The sequence below is a fragment of the Scyliorhinus torazame genome, chromosome 22, assembly GCF_047496885.1.
Source record: "Scyliorhinus torazame isolate Kashiwa2021f chromosome 22, sScyTor2.1, whole genome shotgun sequence".
Lineage (NCBI taxonomy): Eukaryota > Metazoa > Chordata > Chondrichthyes > Carcharhiniformes > Scyliorhinidae > Scyliorhinus > Scyliorhinus torazame.
In genome coordinates, this window is record NC_092728.1 from 27,576,140 (window position 1) to 27,602,801 (window position 26,662).

Consider the following 26,662-nt stretch of genomic DNA (forward strand, 5'->3'; position numbering starts at 1 on the left):
AACAGCTCTCCACCTCATCCACTACTCCACCAATCTTGGTGTCATCAGCAAATTTACTGACACACCCTTCAGCCCCCCCCTCCAAGTCATTGATAAAAATCACAAATAGCAGAGGACCCAGCACTGATCCCTGTGGTACACCGCTGGTAACTGGTCTCCAGCCTGAAAATTTTCCATCTACCACCAACCTCTGTCTTCTATGTGATAGTACGAAGTCTTACAACACCAGGTTAAAGTCCAACAGGTTTGTTTCGATGTCACTAGCTTTCGGAGCGCTGCTCCTTCCTCAGGTGAATGAAGAGGTCTGCTCCAGAAACATATATATAGACAAATTCAAAGATGCCAAACAATGCTAGGAATGCGACCATTAGCAGGTGATTAAATCCTTACAGATCCTGGCTATGTGATAGCCAGATACTTATCCAATTGGCCAAATTTCCCTCTATCCCACACCTCCTTACTTTCTTCATGAGCCGACCATGGGGAACCTTATCAAACGCCTTACTAAAATCCATGTGTACGACATCAACTGCTCTACCTTCATCAACACACTTAGTTACCTCCTAAAAGAATTCAATCACATTTGTGAGGCAAGACCTTCCCTTCACGAATCCGTGTTGACTATCCTGGATTAAGCTGCATCTTTCCAAATGGTCATAAATCCTATCCTTCAGGACCTTTTCCATTATCTTTCCGACCACCGAAGTAAGACTAACCAGCCTATAATTACCAGGGTCATTCCTATTCCCTTTCTTGAACAGAGGAACAACATTCGCCACTCTCCAGTCCTCTGGCACTATCCCCGTGGACAGCGAGGACCCAAAGATCAAAGCCAAAGGCTCTGAAATCTCATCCCTTGCCTCCCAAAGAATCCTTGGGTATATCCCTTTGGCCCAGGGGACTTGTCGACCCTCAGGTTTTTCAAAATTGCTAATACATCCTTCCTCAGAACATCTACTTCCTCCAGCCTACCCTCCTGAATCCACACTCATCCTCAAAAATATGGCCCCTCTCATTTGTGAACACTGAAGAAAAGTATTCATTCACCGCCTCTCCTAATTCTTCTGACTCCATGCACAAGTTCCCACTACTGTCCTTGACCGGCCCTACCCTCGCCCTGGCCATTCTTTTATTTCTCACGTAAGAGTAAAAAGCCTCCGTGTTTTCCTTGATCCGACCCGCCAAGGACTTCTCATGCCCTCTCCTAGCTCTCCTAAGCCCTTTTTTCAGCTCATTCCTTGCAAACTTGTAACCCTCAAGCGACCCTACTGAACCTTGTTTTTTCACCCTTACATATTCTTCCTTTTTCCTCTTGATAAGACATTCAACCTCTATTGTGAACCATGGTTCCCTCACACGGCCATTAGCACCCTGCCTAACGGACATGCCTATCAAGGACACGCAGTATTTGTTCCTTGAACAAGCTCCACTTTTCATTTGTGCCTTTCCCTGACAGTTTCTGTTCCCATCTTATGCTCCCTAATTCTTGCCTAATCGCATCATAATTACCCCTCCCCAGTTATAAAACATAGAACGATACAGCGCAGTACAGGCCCTTCGGCCCACGATGTTGCACCGAAACAAAAGCCATCTAACCTACACTATGCCATTATCATCCATATGTTTATCCAATAAACTTTTAAATGCCCTCAATGTTAGCGAGTTCACTACTGTTGCAGGTAAGGCATTCCACGGCCTCACCACTCTTTGCGTAAAAAAACTACCTCTGACCTCTGTCCTATATCTACTACCCCTCAGTTTAAAGCTATGTCCCCTCGTGCCAGCCATTTCCATCCGCGGGCGAAGGCTCTCACTGTCCACCCTATCTAACCCCCTGATCATTTTGTATGCCTCTATTAAGTCTCCTCTTAACCTTCTTCTCTCCAACAAAAACAACCTCAAGTCCATCAGCCTTTCCTCATAAGCTTTTCCCTGCATACCAGGCAACATCCTGGTAAATCTCCTCTGCACCCGCTCCAAAGCCTCCACGTCCTTCCTATAATGCGGTGACCAGAACTGTACGCAATACTCCAAATGCGGCCGTACCAGAGTTTTGTACAGCTGCAACATGACCTCCTGACTCCGGAACTCAATCCCTCTACCAATAAAGGCCAACACTCCATCGGCCTTCTTCACAACCCTATCAACCTGGGTGGCAACTTTCAGGGATCTATGTACATGGACGCCTAGATCCCTCTGCTCATCCACACTTCCAAGAACTTTACCATTAGCCAAATATTCCGCATTCCTGTTATTCCTTCCAAAGTGAATCACCTCAAACTTCTCTACATTATAACCCTTGCCCTGCCGTGTGGCCCCATCACGCTCCATTGCAATAATGAAAGACACTGAAATGTGGTCAGTGTCTCCAAAGTGCTCTCCCGCAAACAAATCTAACACTTGGCCCGGCTCATTACCCAGTACCAAATCCAATGTGGCCCCCCCTCTTGTCGGCCTATCCACATATTGTGTCAGGAAACCCTCCTGCACACACTGTACAAAAACTGCCCCGTCCGAACTGTTCGATCTATAGAGGTTCCAATCAATATTTGGAAAGTTAAAGTCACCCATGACAACTACCCTGAGACCTCCACTCCTATCCATAATCTGTTTTGTAATTTCTTCCTCCACATCTCTATTACTATTTAGGGGCCTATAGAAAACTCCTAACAATGTGACTGCTCCTTCCCTATTTCTAACTTCGGCCCATTATACCTCAGTAGGGAGATCCCCTTCAAACTGCCTTTCTGCAATCGTTAAACTATCTTTGATTAACAATGCTACTCCTCCTCCTCTTTTACCACCTTCCCTACTCTTACTGAAACATCTATACCCCGGAACTTCCAACAACCATTCCTGTCCCTGTTCTAACCATGTCTCCTTAATGGCCACAACATCGTAGTCTCAAGTACCAATCTATGCTCCAAGTTCACCTACCTTATTCCGGGTGCTCCTTGCATTGAAGTAGACACACTTCAACCCACCTTTCTGTCTTCCGGTACACTCCTGGGACCTTGATACCCTCCTCAGTACCTCACTACTCTCAACATTGGCTTCTGTACTACAGCTCGTTTTCCCAGCCCCCAGACAAATTAGTATTAAACCCCCCCCTGCCGAAGAACCGCAGCAAATTTCCCTCCCAGGATATTGGTGCCCCTCTGGTTCAGGTGCAAACCGTCCTGTCTGTACAGGTTCCGCCTTCCCCAGAATGTGCTCCAATTATCCACGTACCTGAAACCCTCCCCCCTACACCATCCCTGCAGCCACGTGTTTATCTGCACTCTCTCCCTGTTCCTCACCTCACTAGCACGTGGCTCCGGCAACAAACCAGAGATGACAACATGGTTTGTCCTGGCTCTCAGCTTTCACCCTAGCTCCCTAAATTCCTGTTTTAAATCCCCGTCGCTTCTCTTACCTATGTCGTTGGTACCGATGTGTACCACGACTTGTGACTGCTCCCCCTCCCCTTTAAGGATTCTGAAAACATGGTCCGAGACGTCACGGACCCTGGCACCCGGGAGGCAACATACCATCCGTGAGTCTCTTTCGCTGCCACACAACCGTCCATCTGTCCCTCTATCGAGTCCCCAATAACTATTGCTCTCCTGCTCTCCCTCCTTCCCTTCTGAACCGGGGAAGAGGATCATGGACGGCAGGGGAAGAGGGTCTGGGACGGACAGCGAACCGGGGAAGAGGATGATAGACAGAGTGGGATATGGAGAATAGGAATCAGAGAAAGAGAGGGATATCGGCAGCACCGTAGCATATGGCTTCACAGCATCAGGTTTCCAGGTTTGATTCCCGGCTTGGGTCACTGTCTGTGCGGAATGTGCACGTTCTCCCTGTGTCTGCGTGGGTTTCCTCCGGGGGCTCAGGTTTCCTCCCACAAGTAGGTCAGCTATTAGGTAATTTGGACATTCTGAATTCTCCCTCAGTGTACCCGAACAGGCGCCAGAATGTGGCGACTAGGGGCTTTTCACAGTAACTTCATTGCTGTGTTAATGTAAGCCTACTTGTGACACTAATAAAGATTATTATTGTAATGAAGAAGAGAATCAGGGGCGGTGGGGCAAGAGGGCGGAGAAATGGGGAAGAGGATCAGTGACGAACAATGAAGAGGAGAAGAGAGTCATTAATGGACGGGGAAACACGGGAGAGTATCAGGGATGGATAGCGACGGACCATGAAACCAGGAAGAGAGTCTGGGACAAGCAAGGAATGGGGGAAAAGAGTCCGGGAACCAGGGAAGAGGATCAGGGACAGATGGAACCTGGGAAGAATAGGATCAGGGATGAACACGGAACCAGGGAAGAGGGCAGCTCAGCAGCACTAAGGGCAGCCCGACAGCACAGAGGGCAGCCCGACAGCACAGAGGGCAGCCCAGCAGCGAAGAGGGCAGCCCGACAGCACAGAGGGCAGCCCAGCAGCGAAGAGGGCAGCCGGGCAGGGGAAGAGGGCAGCCGGGCAGGGGAAGAGGGCAGCCGGGCAGGGGAAGAGGGGCAGCCGGGCAGGGGGAGGGGGGCAGCCGGGCAGGGGGGAAGGGGGGCAGGCGGGCAGGGGAAGGGGGGGCAGGGGAAGGGGGGCAGGCGGGCAGGGGAAGGGGGGGCAGGGGAAGGGGGCAGGCGGGCAGGGGAAGGGGGGCAGGGGAAGGGGGCAGCCGGGCAGGGGAAGGGGGGAAGGGGGGCAGCCGGGCAGGGGAAGGGGGGCAGGGGAAGGGGGGCAGGGGAAGGGGGGCAGCCGGGCAGGGAAAGGGGGGCAGGGGAAGGGGGGCAGCCGGGCAGGGGAAGGGGGGCAGCCGGGCAGGGGAAGGGGGGCAGCCGGGCAGGGGAAGGGGGGCAGCCGGGCAGGGGAAGGGGGGCAGGGGAAGGGGGGCAGCCGGGCAGGGGAAGGGTGGCAGCCGGGCAGGGGAAGGGGGGCAGCCGGGAAGGGGGGCAGGGGAAGGGGGGCAGCCGGGCAGGGGAAGGGGGGCAGGGGAAGGGGGCAGCCGGGCAGGGGAAGGGGGGCAGCCGGGCAGGGGAAGGGGTGCAGCCGGGAAGGGGGGCAGGGGAAGGGGGGCAGCCGGGCAGGGGAAGGGGGGCAGGGGTAGGGGGGCAGCCGGGCAGGAGAAGGGGGGCAGCCGGGCAGGGGAAGGGGGGCAGCCGGGCAGGGGAAGGGGGACAGGGGAAGGGGGCAGCTGGGTAGGGGAAGGGGGGCAGCCGGGCAGGGGAAGGGGGGCAGCCTGGCAGGGGAAGGGGGGCAGCCGGGCACGGGAAGGGGGGCAGGGGAAGGGGGGCAGCCGGGCAGGGGAAGGGGGGCAGCCGGGCAGGGGAAGGGGGGCAGCCGGGCAGGGGAAGGGGGGCAGCCGGGCAGGGGAAGGGGTGCAGGGGAAGGGGGGGGCCGGGGAAGGGGGGCAGCCGGGCAGTGGGGCAGCCTGGCAGGGGAAGGGGGGCAGCCGGGCAGGGGAAGGGGGGCAGCACAGGGGTGCAACCGGGCAGGGGAAGGGGGGCAGCACAGGGGGGCAGCCGGGCAGCACGGGGGGGCAGCCCGGCAGCACGGGGGGTCAGCACGGGCAGCCCGGCAGCACAGACATTGTGGTGCTCCCTCAGCACTGAATCTCTTACTTGATCCCAGCCCCCTGACAAATTTGTCGGGGGGCTGGGAAAAGGATGGTCCCTCAACCCTGAAAATTGACAGTGCGACACTCCCTCATTTCTGCACAGATGTGTTGCCAGTTTTCCTGCCTAGGACCTGGTGTGAGACTTGAACCTTCAGCCTTTTGACTCAACTCTGGATAGTGTTACGAACTGAACGCAGAGTCTTTTGAGAGGGTATCCCGGAATTTGGGGCTCATGTAAATGCAGTGGTCCCTCAAACACACGATCCTCTGACTCAGAGACAGGAGCCAGACCTGAGCCAGTGGAGGTAGTCATCTGATGGATCAGGAACGCAGGGAAAAAAATCGATGACTGTCCAGTGATCAGGGAAGGAGGCTAATGAAAGACCAAATGCCTGAGGAGCAGAGTAGGCAATGGACTAGGAGCCCAGGAGGTATTTTTTAAGTCATTCATGGAATGTGGGCCTCGCTGGCCGGGCCCAGCGTCTATTGCCCAATCCCTAATTGCCCCTTGAGAAGGCGATGGGTGAGCCGCCATCTTGAACTGCTGCAGTCCCCGTGTGGTGTCAGAACACCCACCATGCTTTCAGGGAGGGAGTTCAAGGATTTGACCCAGCGACAGTGAAGGACCAGTGAAGCTGATATATTTCCAAGTCAGGATGGCGAGTGACTCGGAGGGGCACCTCCAGGCTCTGGTGTTCCCATGTGTCTGCTGCCCATTTTCCAGACAGTATTGTTTGCTGGTTTGAAAGGTGCTGTCGCAGTAAACTTGGTGATTCACTACTGTACATCTTGTGTTACAACACCCTGGACAAGTGCACGGTCAATTCCAGCTCCACTTGTCCCGGAGTCGCAATACAAGTGAATTAACCAATAATTGTTACAACAATACCCAAAGTCTTTGGCACTTGACTGCCCAATGATTAGTCACCAGGTTTGTAAGTTTAAATACTGTTTATTATAACAAGAACTATTATGCAATATGCAACAAATACAACTGGTTAACTATAAATTAATTCCTAACTCCCCAATTTAACTTTCCCCCACCCTTTACACAAACTTACAAGACAGACAAAGACAGAGGGGTGGAAAGGGGTAAAAATAATAAACAAAAGGAAAAAGATGATTTTGTTTCATACAGTGGTTTTTAGCACACCTTCCTTCACAGCATGCTTGCCAGTTAAAGTCTCTGCCCACAGCCTGTGATGGTCTTCCCTGGAGATTTATTCACTCAGGTTCTCTACAGTTTCATGGACACAGCACTCATCGCTTTTCTGGATTGATGTAGGTTCAGATCTTTGTTTGCAGCCTGTAATGGTTTCTCTGAAGATAGATTCACGCAGGTTCTCTGCATGCTCATAAATGCAGCACCCACAGGCTTTCTGGATAGAAACACAGAGGAAAGAGTGTCGCAGGACCTGGCCTTTGTGCCAACAGGATCAAACAGGACTCTGGAAAGCATTCCACTGGGATAGGATCACAATCACCACCCGTTACCGATCAGAGTACAGCCTTTTTTCGTCAATTTTCTGCCACCCCTAGCCAATCAATGAAATCGAGTCCCAGCCCTATCCCTCTCCCTTTGGTGCTAACAAGTCTGAGGCCTTCTGTTCAAACCAGCAGGAAGTAGTATTCTCTCCACTAACTTCTGAATTCTGCTGCTTGCCTTAGACATACAACTGTGTGGAGTCTGCACCCTCTCCCCATGCCTGCGTAGGCTTCTGCCGGGTGCTGCGGTTTCCTCCCACAGTCCAAAGCTGTGTAGGTTTGGTGGATTGGCCATGATAAATGGCCCTTAGTGTCCAGGGATGGGGTTACGGGTCTGCGGGGGAATGGGCCTGGGTAGAGTGCTCTTTCAGAGTCTTTCAGTGCAGACTCAATGGGCCGAATGGTCTCCTCCTGCACTGTAGGGTTTCTGTGATTCTATGACATGTCCATTAACCCTGCTTGACTTGAACACACATGTCCATTAATCATCCATGGATCAAAACTAATAACTGCAAAATAAAAGAAATAGGAAATTAGGGAATAAATGGAAAGCCCTTACAATAGACGATGGCAACCACTGTTGCTGCTGTACGTCAGTGGGTGGAGGGAGTGAATGTCGAAGGTGGTGGACGTGGTGCTGATAAAGCCAGTGGCAGAAATAAGTGACAAATGGGTACTAACTCGATGCCTCTATCCCAGATCATCTTCATGGTGGGCCGCGGATACCTCACCCCTGATCTCGGTAAGGTGTACAACAACTGTCCGAAGGCAATGAAACGACTGATTGTGGACTGTATAAAAGTGAAACGCGATGAAAGGCCTCTGTTTATCCAGGTAATTGCTCACTCCTCCCCTGCAGACTTAGAATTTTTTTGAAGAGTTATTCTTTGTTGGGATGTGGGCCTTGCTGGGCAAAGGTCAGTATTTGCTGCCCATCCCTAATTGTCCTTCACCAGAGTGGTTTGCTCAGCCATTTTAGACCGTATTTACGAGACATCTGAAGTTCCGAGTAGGCCAGACCGGGGTAAGGAGGGCAGATTTCCCTCCCCTCACAGGACGTTAGTGGACTGGATGAATTGTTAACATTTTTGCGGCAATCGGTAAAGCTCCTTTCAGTCACGGTGACCGTGGAACTATCATCAATTGATTTACAATCTATAGCAATGATTTGGGTGAAGGGATCAAACGTACGGTTGCACAACTTGCTGATGACACAAAGATATATCGGAGAATAAGTTGTGAAGAGGACATAAGGAGACAGCAAAGATAGGTAAGTGAGTGGGCAAAAATGTGGTAGACAGAACATCATGCAAGAAAATGTGACTTGTCCACTTTGGCAGGAAAAATAGACATTATTTAAATGATGGTGGATTGGCCATGGTAAATTACCCTTAGTGTCCAATATTGTCCTTAGTGTTGGGTGGGGTTACTGGGTTATGGGGATAGGGTGGAGGTGTTGACCTTGGGTAGGGTGCTCTTTCCAAGAGCCGGTGCAGACTCGATGGGCCGAATGGCCTCCTTCTGCACTGTAAATTCTATTATAATCTATGATAGAGAATGCAGAACTCTGAAATCCAGAGGGATGGGGGTATCTTGGCACATGAATCACAAAACGTTAGTATGCAGGTACAGAAAATGATTCAGAAGCCAATGGAACGTGGTCATTTATTGCAAAGGGAATGGAAGTAGGGAAGTTTTGCTACAGTTGTACAGGGTGTCTGTGATGCCACCTCTAGAGCCGTGTGCACAATTTTGGTCTGCTTATTTGAGAAAGGACATTAGAAGCAATGCAGAGAAGGTTCACTCAACTGATTCCTGGATGATACGGTTGTCTTATGAGGAAAAGTTGACCTAGATCCATCTTAGAGTTTAGAAGATTAAGTTGGTGAACTTATTGAAGCACCGAAGATCCTACTGGGGCTTAGGGTGGATGCTGAAAAGATGGTTCCCCTTGTGGGAAAGACTAGAACTTGGGGACTCCGATTAAAAATGAGGGGTCTCTTTCATTTAAGACAGATGACATTTTTTCGGAGGGATATTAGTCTGTGAAATTCTCTTCCTGAGAGAACAATGGAGGCTGGGTCATTAAGTGTTTTCTAAGGCCAAGTTAGATAGATTCTTAATTAACAAGGGAGTCAAAGTGTTTTGGGGTAGACAGGAAAGTAGAGGCCATAATCAGGTCAGCCATGATCTTATCAGAAGACAAAGCAGATTGGAGGGACCGAAAGGCCCATTTCCGCTCCTAATTCGTATTAACCGCAAAGCATGTTGCTCCAAGAGAGACATCTTCGGGCACTTCCACCACTAACTGAGAAGTTATCTCAGCCACTTACTGCTTCCTTTTAAGCCCCCAAATCGCAAGGAAAAGGTTGGATTTATAAGAGCTTTGTTTACTCTTTCATCCTGTGTGCAGCAAGGTAACATTTATTACATGAACATATAATAAGCAGTAACTTAGAGGCACAGTGCCTTACAGCGCCAAGGACCCCGGGTTCAATTCCGGCCTTGGGTGACTGTCTGGGTGGAGTTTGGACATTGTCCCCATGTCTGGGTGGGTTTCTTCCGGGTGCTCCGGTTTCCTCCCACAGTCCAACAATGTGCAGGTTAGGTGGATTGGCCGTGCTCAATTGCCTCTTAGTATCCAAAAAGATGTGTAGGTTAGATTAAGTAGTTAATGGGATAGGGTGGGGGAGTGAGATTGGGTGAAGTACTCTTTCAGAGGGTCAGTGCAAACTTGATGGGCCGAATGGCCTCCTGCACTGTAGGGATTCTATGATGTAAAAACCCCATCTGGTTCACTAATGTCCCTTTTGGGAGGGAACTTTGCTGTCCTTACCCGGTCTCGATACAGAAACAGGGATGGTTGTAGGAGTTGGGGGAGGGTCCAGAGACAGGGAGGGCTGCAGGGGTTGGAGGAGGTTACTGTGCTCAGTATTCCAAGTGGGATTCGGAGACAGGAACTGTGTACAGTATTCAAAGTGCAATATGGAGACCGGTATTGCGCACAGTATTCCAAGTGGGATGCAGAGACCGGAACTGTGTACAGTATTCCAAGTGGGATGCAGAGACCGGAACTGTGCACAGTATTTCAAGTGGGATGCAGAGACCGGAACTGTGTACAGTATTCCAAGTGGGATGCAGAGACCGGAACTGTGCACAGTATTTCAAGTGGGACACAGGGTCAGGAACTGTGCACAGTATTCCAAGTGGGACGGAATCCAGAACTGCGCACAGTAATCCAAGTGGGATGCAGAGACCGGAACTGCACAGTATTTCAAGTGGGACACAGGGTCAGGAACTGTGCGCAGTATTCCAAGTGGGACGGAATCCAGAACTGCGCACAGTAATCCAAGTGGGATAGGGAGACTGGAAATGTGCACATTATTCCAAGTGGGATACAGAGACCGGAACTGTGCACAGTATTCCAAGTGGGATAGGGAGTCAGGAACTGTGCACAGTATTCCAAGTGTGGTCTAACCAAGGTTATGTACAGGTTCCGAGTTAAAAGGGACATTTGTATTTTGTGTCTTTTGCTGCTGATCTGTTTGTGAATGAAATGTGAGCCCCAATCACTTTACCTCATTCTTGTAGATTCTGGCTTCCGTCGAGATGCTGCAGCACGCCCTCCCAAAGATTGAGCGGAGCGCCTCGGAACCCTCGATGCACCGGGCTGTGCAGGCCGAGGACATCAACCCCTTTCTTCTGACCACATCGCGCCTCGTGCCTTCATAAGAAGCGAGCTGCCCCACCCCCACCGCCAGCACCTCTCGAGCAGGTGGTAGGGGGTGCAGGAACTGCCTCACAGAGGAGAAGAACGTCTTTCGCTGGAGAAAGCGCCGCCTTCGAACCTCACTCGTGTAAATTTTCTGATCAGTGACGTTGACTCTAGGAAGCGGGACATTATCGTTTTGTGCTCGACCGCCTAACAGAGGCCTCGAGAGCGATCTTTATAGATTATTTTTATTTCCTTCACATATTCTTCGACCCAGCAAAGCAGCAGCGATCTCTTCCTGAGGGACTTCAGTCTCCCAGCTTTGTCAAGTACCTCTACTTGGCTGGGAACTTTTAAAATCCTTGTAGCTGGAGATGGGGTGTGAAGGGCGTGGGGGGGGGGGGGGTGCGCAGGATGAGGGCAGGGACACTGGTTGGGCTTCAGGAGCGGTGGTGATCCCGTGCCTCGGGGGTTTGCTTTTAAGCCTGGGGTCAGAGGTTCTTCATTGAAAGGATCTGTGTTTCCCCCACCCCGCCCAACCCCTCCTTAAATCGGAGGGCCAAGGTTGCTCCCAGGCTCTCCTGGGATCGCAGCTGGTTTAACCTTGACAACTCCAGAATCCAGAGCCAGGTAGCCCAGAGTGAAAGCTGGTGAGCATGGTTACCCCAAAGGATAGACCTCTGCACAAACCCTGTGCCCCGTTCGTTCACAGTGCTGGATTCCACTGGGGACCTCTACACTCCCCACCCCAGCCCCCAATACAGTCAGAGACTAGGGACATCTTACCCACCCTGCCTCGATAGAGTCGGTGACTGTAGCCTTCACTTCCTCCACCATTAGACTGTCGACCTCCTCCCCACCACCGTTACAGACTACAGACATAACCACCCCCCCCCCCACCGTTGCAGACTGTAAACCTCACCACCACCCTCCCCAACCGTTGCAGATAGTAGATCACACCACCCCCCACCCATTCCACTGATACAGAATGTGGACCTCACCCCCCACCGTTGCAGACTGGAGACCTCACCCCCCACCGTTGCAGACTGGAGACCTCACCACCTCCTCCACAGTTTGAGGTTGTAGACCAAAACCCCCAACCCACAGTGGGAGACTATAGTACTCACCCCCTGTAGACTGTAGACCTCAGCCTGCCCACAGGGGGAGACTTTACCTCACTATTCCACTCCTCACACACAGTTGCCGACTAGAGAACCCCCACCACCACCACCACCGTTGGAGACTGTAGACCTCATCCCACACTTTTGGTAACTGTGTACCTCACCTCCCACCTCCCCCCTGCATCGCCAACAGTTGGAGACTAGACCTGACCCCGCCCACTACAGTCAGAGACTAGACATCACCCCCCCCCCCCACAGTCAGAGACAATAGACCCCCAACCCCCACAGTCAGAGACAATAGACCCCCACTCCCCACAGTCAGAGACGATAGACCTAACCCACCCCCACAGTGAGAGACTGTAGACCTGACCCCGCCCACTACAGTCAGAGACTGTAGAAATCACCCCCCCACAGTCAGAGACTGTAGAAATCACCCCCCACAGTCCGAGACTATAGACCTCACCCCCCCCCCCCCACAGTCAGAGACTATAGACCTCACCCCCCCCCCCCCACAGTCAGACTATAAACCTCACCCCCCACACAGTCAGAGACTGTAGATTTCACCCCCTCACAATGAAAGACTGTAGACCTCGTCCCCGCCCCTCCCACAGAGACTATAAATCTCACATCCCCCCCCCCCACAGTCAGAGACTGTAAACCTCCCCCACCGCCCTACCTTCAGAGACTGTAGACCTCCCCCCCCCCCCCCCGCCCCCGCCCCCTCCAATCCCCACAGCACGTGTGTTTCTCTTGGAGAGATTACAGAACATTTTTATGGGTTTTTATTTTTGGCTTGGTTTCCACGTTTCTCATTCCTAATTTGCTGGAATTAAAGACTTATTTTAAACTGAATTGTTGAACCTGTACAATATTCCTGAATGTCTGCGCTCCTCCATAGAATCCACGGATTCCCTAGAGTGCAGAGGAGTCCATTCGGCCCATCGAGCCTGCACTGGCCCTCTGAAAGAGTACACTACCTAGGCCCACTCCATCCATCCTATCCGTGTAATCCTACCTAACCACATCTTTGGGCTGTGGAAGGAAACTGCAGCACACAGAGGAAACCCACGCAGCCACGGGGAGAACATGCAAACTCCACACAGACAGTCACCCAAAACTGGAATCGAACCAGGTCTGTGGTGCAGAGGCAGCCGTGCTGACCACTGTGTCGTCCCCATCTCCTCCCATACCAATTGGAAGCAGATTGGCCGGTGGGAGCCGAGTGACAGTACGACGCTTGCCCGCTTCATTTTCCATTCATCCTGTTATTCTGCTTAAATAACACTTCAAGCATCGGCTATCAAGAACAAACACTCCTAGGACAGGTACAGCACGGAGTTAGATACAGAGTAACGCTCCCCCTACACTGCCCCCATCAAACACTCCCAGGACAGGTACAGCACGGGGTCAGATACAGAGTAAAGCTCCCTCTACACTGTCCCCATCAAACACTCCCAGGACAGGTACAGCACGGGGTTAGATACAGAGTAAAGCTCCCTCTACACTGTCCCCATCAAACACTCCCAGGACAGGTACAGCACGGGGTTAGATATAGAATAAAGCTTCCTCTACACTGTCTCCATCAAACACTCCCACGACAGGCACAGCACTGGGTTCGATACAGAGTAAAGCTCCCTCTACACTGTCCCCATCAAACACCCCCTGGACAGGTACAGCACGGGGTTAGATACAGAATAAGGCTCCCTCTACACTGTCTCCATCATACACTCCCAGGACAGGTACAGCACGGGGTTAGATACAGAATAAAGCTTCCTCTCCACTGTCTCCCATCAAACACTTCCACGACAGGCACAGCACTGGGTTAGATACAGAGTAAAGCTCCCTCTACACTGTCCCCATCAAACACCCCCTGGACAGGTACAGCACGGGGTTGGATACAGAGTAAAGCTCCCTCTACACTGTCCCCATCAAACACTACTAGGACAGGGGTTAGACTGAAGGTACCTTTCCTATACCAATGCTTGTAGGTTCACTGCCACCTGGGCATACATACCTTCATTACAATCTGTGTACTTCACTACCTGTTTTCACTGGTTTGTGACCACACAATTTCTCTTGTCCCAACCCTGTCTCCACCACAAGTGTCGCCCTCCCACATACGCAGCGTTCTCTGGCATCTGCAGATGTATGAAGAACCATCTAACCTCAAGGTCCTTAACTTAATTGCATCGATATAGCACTAACAGAGTAAGACATCCCAAGATGCCTCACAGGCACACTGATCGAACACAGGTATGACACCAAGCATTCTGAGGAGACGTCTGGAAAGTGAGTGCAAACCCGAGTTAAAGAGGTAAGATTAAAGGAGATTCTTAAAAGGAGGAGGGGTGTGGGGTAAGAGGTTTAGGGAGAGAATTCCAGAGTTTAAGGCCCCCAGCAACTCAAGGCACGGACACCAATGGCGGGTCAATCGGCAGAGGGAAGGTGCATATTAGGTTAGCAAGCTCGGAGAGTGAGGTCACCTCCACGGCCTGAAAGCAAGGGACTGTCGACAGGAGGAGATGCGTATCTACAGTGCATAAGGAGCCATTCAACCCACCAAGTCTGCACCGATCCTCCGAAAGAGCACTCTACTCAGGCTGTTATGGGTCCGGGCTTACAGAACCCCAAAGTGTTTCATGGAGTTCAACCGATCCACAACTTTTAATCGAATGTGGTGTGGGAAGCACACACCGTACTCTCCAGGTGTGATACAGCTATTATGGACAAATGGTTTTTAAAGCAAAACAATGTTTATTCTATGAACTCAACCTTTTTAAAAACAAACATTGAATATCTTAACGCCCATTACTTCAAAATATAACCCCAAAAGACTACAACACTAAATAATCCTTCAAACTGTTCCTTTAAACATCCAAAAGACTTCAGACCTTCAAAACCAGACTTGAGGTTACATTCAATATCTTTATACTCTTTGGATTTGCAGACATCAACAGACCAGCTCTGTGTTTTCTTCCTGCAGCTCACGGCAAAACACACAGCCACTCCCAGCTGCCTCAAACTGAAACCAAAAGCAGAAGTGAGCTCAGCTCCCCCCACCCTCTGACATCACTTCAGTCATATGATCAGCTCCATTTCTTAAAGGTACATTGCTTAAACATCCATTTCTTAAAGATACTCTCACATGACACCTGCCCCCAAGAAAAAAAAATAAACCGTCAACTTCAAGATCGTTTAATTTTTCACCTTTGCACCATCAATTAAGAAATGCACATGGTAAAAACACTTTACCGGTTCAAATAAACAACACACACAAACAGGTAATATAGTCCTTTTTTTTTTTTAGTTCTTCTTCCTCCAACCGAAATCTTTCCCAATTGACAGTTCCTTTGAGCAAGAAAGTCTCTGCACGATCCATCCATTCCTCTACGCCTCGGCATTTCTCTTTAAAGTTAGATACTTCAGTTCAATCTGATCACAGAGTCCCTTGCAATTCTCCAATACAGGAGTATCGGTTACCACAGCTTTCAGGCAGTCAAATGCATGTTGAAACTCCGCTGTCCATTGAAATTTTTCAATACGTTTCTTCAGCAAGCCCGTCAGTGGAGCAGTTGCGCTACAAAACTCTTGCACAAATGTTTGATCAAATCCACTTATGGCAAGAAATCGCATTATTTCCCTTTGTCTCGAGGGTATCGAAAACTCCTCAAGGAAAGTGATTCGGGTTTTTCCAAATTCACTTTTGGCTTGGTTTATCACCAAACCCGTCTCCTGAAGTCGATCGAATAACTCCACCAGATGTTTTAAATGTTCTGCCCATGTTGGGCTGAAAACTATCAGATCGTCGATGTACACCACACAATTGGGTAATCCTGAAACGACTGTATTAGTTAACCGTTGAAATGTGGCTTGGGCGTTTTTCATGTCAAATGGCATAACTTTGAATTGGTATGTACTATCTGGAGTCACAAAAGCTGAAATCTCCTTCGCCTTTTCGGATAAAGGTAGCTGTCAGTAACCTTTAAGTAAATCCAATTTGGAAATAAAAGCGGATTGTCCCACTTTCTCAATGCAATCCTCCAAACGTGGGATAGGATAAGAGTCCGCTCTATAACCTTTTAATCTTCTGTCTGGATGACTGGAAAGAGCCCAAACTGCAGACTATGTCTGTAATATTGTGGAGTTCCCATAAACAAATCAGACAAAAGGGAAAAATCAGTGATTCCTCAGGTATGAAGCCGCAGTAATTTCTCAGGGATATGGGACCTCCATCTGATGGTTCAAGGTCAGAAGTGCATCAATCTGAATCGCCTGTGTACAGCTCCATCTGGTGGTCAGAAGTTAGAATTGCACTGACCTGGATCACTTGTAAGAAAAAAACTCCATGCGGTGGTCGAAGGACGAATCTGCGCTGACGTGAATCTCTTGGATAAATCTGTTCCCCAGAGGCCACAACCGCAGCATTAAGATTATTCTCAAACCTTTTCCTCTAATCCCCTTTTTCAAAAAATCTTCTCCTACCCTTACTGTATGTCTGTCATGTGTATGTCCGGGTGAATGGTCGGACGGGTTTTAGAGTCATAGATGTTTACAGCATGGAAACAGGCCCTTTGGCCCAGCTTGTCCATGCCCCCAGTTTCTATCACTAAGCTAGTCCCACTTGCCCACATTTGGCCCATATCCCTCTATACCCACCCTGTCAATATAACTCTTACAATTTTGTCCTTTAAAAAAGTTAATGTTCCAGCCCGTCCCAGATGCTCACCACGCTCTGTGTGAAGACATTTCCCCTCATAGAGTCATAGACTTTTACAGTGCAGAAGGAGGCCATTCGGCCCATTGAGTCTGCACCAGCCCTTACAAAGAGCACCCTACTGATGCCCACATATCTCCGCTATCCTTGTAACCCCCACTTAACATGTTTTGGACACAAAGGACAATCTAGCATAGCCAATCCACCTAACCCGCACATCTTTGGACTGGGAGGAAACCGGAGCACCCGGAGGAAACCCACGCAGGCACAGGGAGAACGTGCAGACTCCGCACAGACAGTGCCCCAGCGGTGAATCGAACCTGGGACCCTGGAGCTGTGGAGCAACTGTGCTAACCACTATGCTAACGTGCTGCCCCCGGATCTCTCCCAGTTCTGACTGTTTTTCCCAGAACAGTGCAGTCTCCAAGTTCAATGCTGAATTCTCCCAACTTTATTGTGGGACTCCCTCCCAGACCCAATCCAGTGCAAATCCCTCCCCCGCCCCACTGGTCTCTTTTGTATCTCTCCCCTCACCTTAAACCTATGCCCTCTAGTTCTAGACTACCTTTGGAAAAGATGTCGACTAGCTACCTCATCTATGCCCCTCATTATTTTATAGATCTTTGTAAGGATCACCCCTAAGCCACCTATGCTCCAGGGAAAAAAAGTCCAATCCTATCCAGCCTCTCCTTGTAACTCAGACCATCGAGGAGCTATGAACCTGTACACCTAGTACACTCTTTGTTCTGTAACTCTCCCAAACTCTCCATCATTAACTGAGTAGGTCCTGCCCTGATTTGATCTACCAAAATGCATCTTTTATAGAAAAACAAACTTTATTATTAACACAGGAGTAACTACACTAACATCGCAGAAAATACCTTTTCAATTAGCAGTTAAACAATTCTTAAAATAAAAGTCAGCACTGGCCTAGGAGGGAAGCACACTGGGCTGGGGGGGGGGGGGGGGGGGGGGGGCGGGCGGGGAGTGATTTGCACTGGATTGGGTAAGGAACGGACTGGTCTGGGGGGGGAGTCCCACAATAAAGTTGGGAGAAGTCAGCAGTGAACTTGAGACTGCACTGTTCTGTGAGAAACAGTCAGAACGGAGAGACCCGCAAAGGACTGGGAGGGACCAACGTTTGACTGAGCGGGAGACCCACACTGGACTGGGAGAGACCCACACTGGACTGGGAGACACAAGGACCCACACTGGACTGGGAGGGACCCACACTGGACTGGGAGAGACCCACTGGACTGGGAGACACCGAGGGACCCACACTGGACTGGGAGAGACCCACTGGACTGGGAGACACCGAGGGACCCACACTGGCCTGGGAGACACAGAGGGACTGGGAGGGACCCACACTGGACTAGGAAGGACCGACACAGGAGTGAGACACACACACTGGACGAGGAGGCACTCATACTGGAGTGAGGGGGACCCACATGACTAGGAGGGACCGACACAGGACTGAGACACACACTGGACGAGGAGGGACCCATACTGGAGTGAGAGGGACTCACACTGGAGTGAGAGGGACCCACACTGGGCTAGGAGGGACGCACACTGGGCTGAGACACAGAGGGACCGTCACTGAAAACTGCAATAGACTGGATGAGACCCACACTCTCTTCTTAGAATTCCAGGCTCACTTTCTCTCTATTATAATTCCAGGCTCAAGGCAGCACGGTGGCGCAGTGAGTTAGCACTGCAGCTTCACAGCGCCGAAGTCCCAGGTTCGATCCCGGCTCTGGGTCACTGTCCGTGTGGAGTTTGCACGTTCTCCCCATGTTTCGCCCCCACAACCCAAAGAGGTGCAGGGTAGGTGGATTGGGCACGCTAAATTGCCCCTTAATTGGAAAAAATGAATTGGGTACTCTAAATTTATTATTTTAAAAAAATAATTCCAGGCTTTGGTCTCTCTATTCTTATAATTCCAGACACACTGGGCAGAATTCACCATTGACTGATGCCGAAATCGTGAAATGCAATTGGGCTGAGAATAGGTTCTGACGTCAAAATCGTGACGGGCACCGATTTGAGGCCAAATCGCAATTCTCCCTTTACTCAACAGCGGCGTCCCTGGGGTGATGGCTGTGGGGGTCAGAGGGAAGGATGGGGAGCTCAGGTCACACACAAAGTATGCCCATTTCTCCCCCGCATCCTATCTCTGGCCAGCCCAGACCAGCCCACCTTCCCATCCATCTGACTGAACCGAGGCATGTTGTAACAGGGGTAACAGGTGTTTTAATGTGATCAAATATTTACAGATTAGTGCCCTAGCCCCTATAAGTAAACTGTGCCCTACACCCGAGCCAACGTAAGTGATGGCTAATTTTCTGGCCTTATGGACCCTAATGCTACCTCTTTGTGGATCCCCAGATGGTACAACAGGAGTGGAGGTGGCCTGTTGCGATTCTCGCCCTGCGATCTTGGCCCCGTTGGTGGCCTACTTCTTGGAAGACCGGGCCTGGATGGACCCGGCCGCTGCTCGGGTGTCCCAGCTGGCATGGTGCTACCCTGTTCTGCCCGTTGCCAACCAGATACGGCAGGGATTGGGGAGGGGGGTGGGGGGGGGGGGGGGGAGGGAGGAGGGTCCGAGGTGCGGCACCACTCTGCGGGAGTCGCAGGCCCCATCACCTTCACCTCCCTTGTGATGCCAAATGGCAACTGGGCTACGTCACCTGTGTAGTATTGGCCTGGGGGGCACACATGGCCAGAATCCTCCAACTGCATCTCAGGTGCTGGATGCCCGCTGACAGCCCCTCATGTAGCCCCTGGCTCTGCGACACAATCGATGGGACTGTCCATTCCAGAAGCCCGAATCTCATTTAGACAGTAACTAGTTCCTGGGGTCGGCCTGCCCTCCAACTGCCTGCCCCCTTGGGTGTTTCTACCTCCACCTGCTGTACCGGATCAGATAGTGTCCCAGGAGCCTCTTCACTAAAGTGCCCAACCGACGTGTGTGCCTTGGACGATGAAGGGTGTTGGAGACAGTTGTGATGGGAAATCTGTGCCATCCTCAGACTCGAGCTCCGGGCGTCTCGGGTCGAGGTCTGCTGTCCAAATTCCTCTCACACGGCTGTCACACTGGCTGTGGGTGGGGGACACCAGATGGACCGCCCCATCTTCAGATCCTGAAAGACACAAGACGAGACGCATGAGTAGACCGCGGGGTGGTGGGTGATGGTATGGTGAGGGTGGGGTGCAAGGTCAGTGAGGGGGGGGGGGGTAGGGGTGGGATTGGGAGTGAGGATGCTTTAGGGATGAGGGTGGGAGTGAGAGTGGTGTCGGGGTGAAGTTGATGTGAGTGCTGGGGATGGGGGTAGGAGTGAAGGTGAGGGTGATGTCGGGGAGGTTTGACACATTCCACCATGGTGACCTCCCTTTCCTCCGGGCCACCGACCACATCCAAGACCCTCTTTTCTGCCATGGTCAGGGACTGCAGGTCTGATGGTCCCCCTCCAGTTTCCTTCCGCGCCCGGCAGTTATGTGGGCCCTTCTTCTGGGGGCAGGTAGGGGGAAGGGGGGGGCGCGGGATGGAAAACAGTAAGCAACAGTGTTAGACAGTCCGACACATGCAGCCCAGAGGGTGGGTAGCTGGTGGCTTCAGTGGCCAGGGCACCCGGCCATGGCGGCTGGTATGGGTGCCAGCATGTGGTGCAGGGTGGGGGTTCTGCCATCCTCCATGTTGGGTGGGGTGGTACAGGTTACGGGTGTGTGGGACACGTGTTGGTGCCAGGGGTATAGTGTTGCCTATTCACTCTTGCCGCCCTGAGGAGGTTGTGTAGTTTTTTCTGGCACTACTGGCCAGTTCGGATGGTATTGCTGCTAACTGCCTCTGCCACCCGCGCCCATTACAACGAATGGCGGCAGCTAATAGCCTCCCTCCCGGGCCGGGGTGCCGGGTCAGGCGCCTCTCCTCCATTGCATCCAGGAGTGTCTCCAGCTCGGCGTCAGTGCTGCCATCTTGTTGACTTGGGTGGTCTGTGTGAGGAGTGAAGTGTGTATACATGGCTGCAGCTTGTCAGCCCCCTGAGTGTCAATCTTGGACCCGGTGAATCCGGCACCATTTCTCATTGGAATCGATTGTGCTACACATGGCGCCAGTGCGAGCCCCTTAACAGTAATTTAAGTTTGCAGATGACACAAAGGTTGGTGGCATTGCGGATAGCGATGAGGACTGTCAGAGGATACAGCAGGATTTAGATTGTTTGGAGACTTGGGCGGAGAGATGGCAGATGGAGTTTAATCCGGACAAATGTGAGGTAATGCATTTTGGAAGGTCTAATGCAGGTAGGGAATATACAGTGAATGGTTGAACCCTCAAGAGTATTGAAAGGCAGAGAGAGCTGGGTGTACAGGTCCACAGGTCACTGAAAGGGACAACACAGGTGGAGAAGGTAGTCAAGAAGGCATACGGCATGCTTGCCTTCATTGGCCGGGGCATTGAGTATAAGAATTGGCAAGTCATGTTGCAGCTGTATATAGCCTTAATTAGGCCACACTTTAGAGTATAGTGTTCATTTCTGGTCGCCACACTACCAGAAGGATGTGGAGGCTTTAGAGAGGGTGCAGAAGAGATTTACCAGGATGTTGCCTGGTATGGAGGGCATTAGCTATGAGGAGCGGTTGAATAAACTCGGTTTGTTCTCACTGGAACGACGGAGGTTGAGGGGCAACCTGATAGAGGTCTACAAAATTATGAGGGACATAGACAGAGTGGATAGTCATAGGCTTTTCCCCAGGGTAGAGGAGTCAATATTAGGGGGCATAGGATTAAGGTGCGAGTGGAAGGTTTAGAGGAGATGTACAAGGCAAGTTTTTTTTACACAGAGGGTAGTGGGTGCCTGGAACTCGCTGCTGGAGGAGGTGGTGGAAGCAGGGATGATAATGACAGTTAAGGGGCATCTTGACAAATACAGAATAGGATGGGAATAGAGGGATACGGACCCAGGAAGTGTAGTAGATTTTAGTTTTGAAGGGCAGCATGGTCAGCACGGGCTTGGAGGGCCGAAGGGCCTGTTCCTGTGCTGTACTTTTCTTTGTTCTTTGTTCTAATTGAATCGGTCCAGGCGCGGCGCCAGCTTTGCTGTCATAGAACTCCACGAATCCTGCACCAGCAGCAACACTTAGTCTAAATGATGGAGAATCCAGCCCTCTCTCTATTTTGTATTCCCAGATACTCTCTCTATTCTTATCATAAAATCTCTACATGCAGGAGGAGGTCATTAGCCCATCAAATTTGCTCTGGCCCTTGGAATGAGCACCCTAAGTAAGCCCACGCCTCCAGTCTATCCCAGTAACACCACTTAATCTTTTGAACACTAAGGGGCAATTGAGCATAGCACATCCACCTACCCTACACATCTTTGGATTGTGAGTGGAAACCGGAGCACCCGGAGGAAGCCCACATGGACACTGGGAGAACGTGCAAACTCCGCACAGTCACCCGAGGTTGGAATTGAACCCGGGTCCCTGGAGCTTGAGGCAGCAGTGCTAACCACTGTGCCACCATACCACCAAACTTAATTTGTGACACCCTGTCTGCTAGTCTTATAATTCCAGGCACTCACTATCACTCTACTCTTATAATTCCAGACACACACTCTCTTTCTCTCTCTCTCTCTCTATTATAATTCCAGACTCCCCCTCTCTCTCTCTATTCTTATAATTCCAGACTCTCCCACGCTCTCTCTCTATTCTTATAATTCCAGACTCCCTCTCTCTCTGTTCTTATAATTCCAGACACTCTCTCTCTCTCTCTCTCTCTCTCTCTATTCTTATAATTCCAGACACTCTCTCTCTCTCTCCTTATAATACCAGACACACACTCTTTCTCTCTATTGTTAAAATTCCAGACACTCTCTCTATTCTTATAATTCCAGACACACTCTCTCTCTCTCTATTCTTATAATACCAGACAGACTCACTCTCTCTCTATATTGTTATAATTCCAGACACCCTCTCTCTATTGTTATAATTCCAGACACTCTCTCTCTCTATTCTTATAATTCCAGACACTTTCTCTCTCGTTGTGTTCTCTGTTTTGCTTTACTTGGATGGCTTGGATGCGTAGTGTTGAATAAAGAATACAAAGCTTTGTTAACAAACAAAACTATAAATTGATTACATTACTAACTAAGATGTGTTCACTTTCCTAAAATAGAAGGTTTCTATATTAAACTATGCTATCTCGAACGAGCAGACTTTCTCAAGAGACACCCACTCTCATGCCTCACTATCTTATCCCAGAATCCCCAAGTCACATGATATATATATATATATATATATATATATATATATGACTGTTCTGAGGTTCCCTCTGGTGATAAGAAGCATTATCATTAACTTATTAACTCTTTACATCCCAGTCAATATACATATCACTACATCCTCCTATTTTTCAAAGATGTTTGGAGATTTCTACTAATGTGTATAGTAAGAGCATTGTATGTTCTTTACATGTAATTGAGTACTGATATTGTACAGCAGTTAACATTTAAAAAAAACTTTTTACAGTCCACAAATTGAGTCTGTACTCAGTCTTCACTCTAATAGTGTGGTACATAACTAAGACGGCATCAGCTCAAATCAATCAGGTGATCTACTGGTTGAACTACCCACTTTTGTTGTCTTAACTGTTCTTTTTTCTGTCCTTGTGGTGTTGATTTTGTGTGTCCATTTCCTTAAAAAAAACTCTTTGGTTTCTGGTCTTTGAGCAAATACTAACTTGTTAAATTAATGAGAATGACTTATTTTTTTGTCTAAACAGTGTCCTGTTCTTCCTGGCATTGGTGCCATCATGCGTGAACTTTGTATTGTCCACACACGCATTTGTTCATGTTACCTCGACCGGTAGCTGTTTTTCACACACTGTCCTGCTCGGTTGCCACCTGGATTGTTTTCCATATTGCATGGCCTGTCAAGTGTGACTGCGAGTTCAAACACTTTGTCATTGCATTGGACTCTGCTCTTCAGTTGTCCTTCAGTTTCACAGCCATACATTTGTGTACAGACTGTTGTTCCGTAGTGACTTTTTGTCTGCTCAAGATCCATTCCTTTTGGCTTGTCTGATTCATTTTCAACCATTATACCATCAGTGTCCTTTGATGTTTAGAACATGGAACATAGAACAATACAGCACAGTACAGGCCCTTCGGCCCACGATGTTGCACCGAAACAAAAGCCATCTAACCTACACTATGCCATTATCATCCATATGTTTATCCAATAAACTTTTAAATGCCCTCAATGTTGGCGAGTTCACTACTGTAGCAGGTAGGGCATTCCACGGCCTCACTACTCTTTGCGTAAAGAACCTACCCCTGACCTCTGTCCTATATCTGTTACCCCTCAGTTTAAGGCTATGTCCCCTCGTGCTAGCCATTTCCATCCGCGGGAGAAGGCTCTCACTGTCCACCCTATCTAACCCTCTGATCATTTTGTATGCCTCTATTAAGTCTCCTCTTAACCTTCTTCTCTCTAACGAAAACAACCTCAAGTCCATCAGCCTTTCCTCATAAGATTTTCCCTCCATACCAGGCAACATCCTGGTAAATCTCCTCTGCACCCGTTCCAAAGCCTCCACGTCCTTCCTATAATGCGGTGACCAGAACTGTACGCAATACTCCAAATGCGGCCGTACCAGAGTTCTGGACAGCTGCAACATGACCTCCTGACTCCGGAACTCAATCCCTCTACCAATAAAGGCCAACACCCCATAGGCCTTCTTCACCACCCTATCAACCTGGGTGGCAACTTTCAGGGATCTATGTACATGGACACCTAGATCCCTCTGCTCATCCACACTTTCAAGAACTTTTCCATTAGCCAAATATTCCACATTCCTGTTATTCCTTCCAAAGTGAATCACCTCACACTTCTCTACATTAAACTCCATTTGCCACCTCTCAGCCCAGCACTGCAGTTTATCTATATCCCTCTGTAACCTGCTACTTCCTTCCACACTATCGACAACACCACCGACTTTAGTATCGTCTGCAAATTTACTCACCCACCCTTCTGCGCCTTCCTCTAGGTCATTGATAAAAATGACAAACAGCAACGGCCCCAGAACAGATCCTTGTGGTACTCCACTTGTGACAGAACTCCATTCTGAACATTTCCCATCAACCACCACCCTCTGTCTTCTTTCAGCTAGCCAATTTCTGATCCACATCTCTAAATCACCCTCAATCCCCAGCCTCCGTATTTTCTGCAATAGCCTACCGTGGGGAACCTTATCAAACGCTTTGCTGAAATCCATATACACCACATCAACTGCTCTACCCTCGTCTACCTGTTCAGTCACCTTCTCAAAGAACTCGATAAGGTTTGTGAGGCATGACCTACCCTTCACAAAGCCATGCTGACTATCCCTGATCATATTATTCCTATCTAGATGATTATAAATCTTGTCTCTTATAATCCCCTCCAAGACTTTACCCAATACAGACGTGAGGCTCACCGGTCTATAGTTGCCGGGGTTGTCTCTGCTCTCCTTTTTGAACAAAGGGACCACATTTGCTATCCTCCAGTCCTCTGGCACTATTGCTGTATCCAATGATGACATAAAAATCAAAGCCAATGGGCCAGCAATCTCTTTCCTGGCCTCCCAGAGAATCCTAGGATAAATCCCATCAGGTCCCGGGGACTTACCTATTTTCAGCCTGTCCAGAATTGCCAACACTTCTTCCCTACGTACCTCAATGCCATCTAATCTATTTACCTGGAGCTCAGCATTCTCCTCCACAACATTCTCTTTTTCCTGAGTGAATACTGACGAAAAATATTCATTTAGTATCTCGCCTATCTCTTCAGACTCTACACACAACTTCCCATCCCTGTCCTTGACTGGTCCTACTCTTTCCCTAGTCATTCGCTTATTCCTGACATACCTATAGAAAGCTTTTGGGTTTTCCTTGATCCTTCCTGCCAAATACTTCTCATGTCCCCTCCTTGCTCGTCTTAGCTCTCTCTTTAGATCCTTCCTCGCTATCTTGTAACTATCCATCGCCCCAACTGAAACTTCACACCTCATCTTCACATAGGCCTCCTTCTTCCTCTTAACAAGAGATTCCACTTCTTTGGTAAACCACGGTTCCCTCGCTCGGCACCTTCCTCCCTGCCTGACCGGTACATACTTATCAAGAACACGCAGTAGCTGATCCTTGAACAAGCTCCACTTATCCAGTGTGTCCAACACTTGCAGCCTACTTCTCCACCTTATTCCCCCCAAGTCCTGTCTAATGGCATCATAATTTCCCTTCCCCCAGCTATAACTCTTGCCCTGCGGTGTATACTTATCCCTTTCCATCATTAATGTAAACGTCACCGAATTGTGGTCACTGTCCCCAAAGTGCTCACCTACCTCCAAATCCAACACCTGGCCTGGTTCATTACCCAAAACCAAATCCAATGTGGCCTCGCCTCTTGTTGGCCTGTCAACAAACTGTGTCAGGAAACCCTCCTGCACACACTGTACAAAAAACGACCCATCTAATGTACTCGAACTCTATCTTTTCCAGTCAATATTTGGAAAGTTAAAGTCTCCCATAATAACTACCCTGTTACTTTCGCTCTTATCCAGGATCATCCTCGCCATCCTTTCCTCTACATCCCTAGAACTATTTGGAGGCCTATAGAAGACTCCAAACAGTGTGACCTCTCCTTTCATGTTTCTAACCTCAGCCCATACTACCTCGGAAGATGAGTCCCCATCTAGCATCTTCTCCGCCACCGTAATACTGCTCTTGACTAGCAGCGCCACACCTCCCCCTCTTTTGCCTCCTTCTCTGAGCTTACTAAAACACCTAAACCCCGGAACCTGCAACATCCATTCCTGTCCCTGCTCTATCCATGTCTCCGAAATGGCCACAACATCGAAATCCCAGGTACCAACCCATGCTGCCAGTTCCCCTACCTTGTTTCGTATACTCCTGGCATTGAAGTAGACACACTTCAAACCACCTACCTGAACACTGGCCCCCTCCTGCGACGTCAAATCTGAGCTCCTGACCTCTATACTC

The 26,662-nt window shown here is 49.8% G+C and overlaps 1 protein-coding gene across 4 annotated transcripts in view; it reads left to right on the forward strand.

The window, feature by feature from the left end:
* Positions 1-12,616, forward strand: part of LOC140398979 (serine/threonine-protein kinase A-Raf-like) — a 222,328-nt gene extending 209,712 nt beyond the window's left edge. For all 4 annotated transcript variants that reach the window (XM_072488001.1, XM_072488002.1, XM_072488004.1 and 1 more), the window contains 2 exons: positions 7,781-7,915; positions 10,673-12,616. In XM_072488001.1, coding sequence (XP_072344102.1) covers positions 7,781-7,915; positions 10,673-10,813 — 276 coding nt within the window. In that variant the 3' untranslated portion in view covers positions 10,814-12,616. The remainder of the gene's footprint in view (positions 1-7,780; positions 7,916-10,672) is intronic.
* Positions 12,617-26,662: the final 14,046 nt, after the last annotated feature.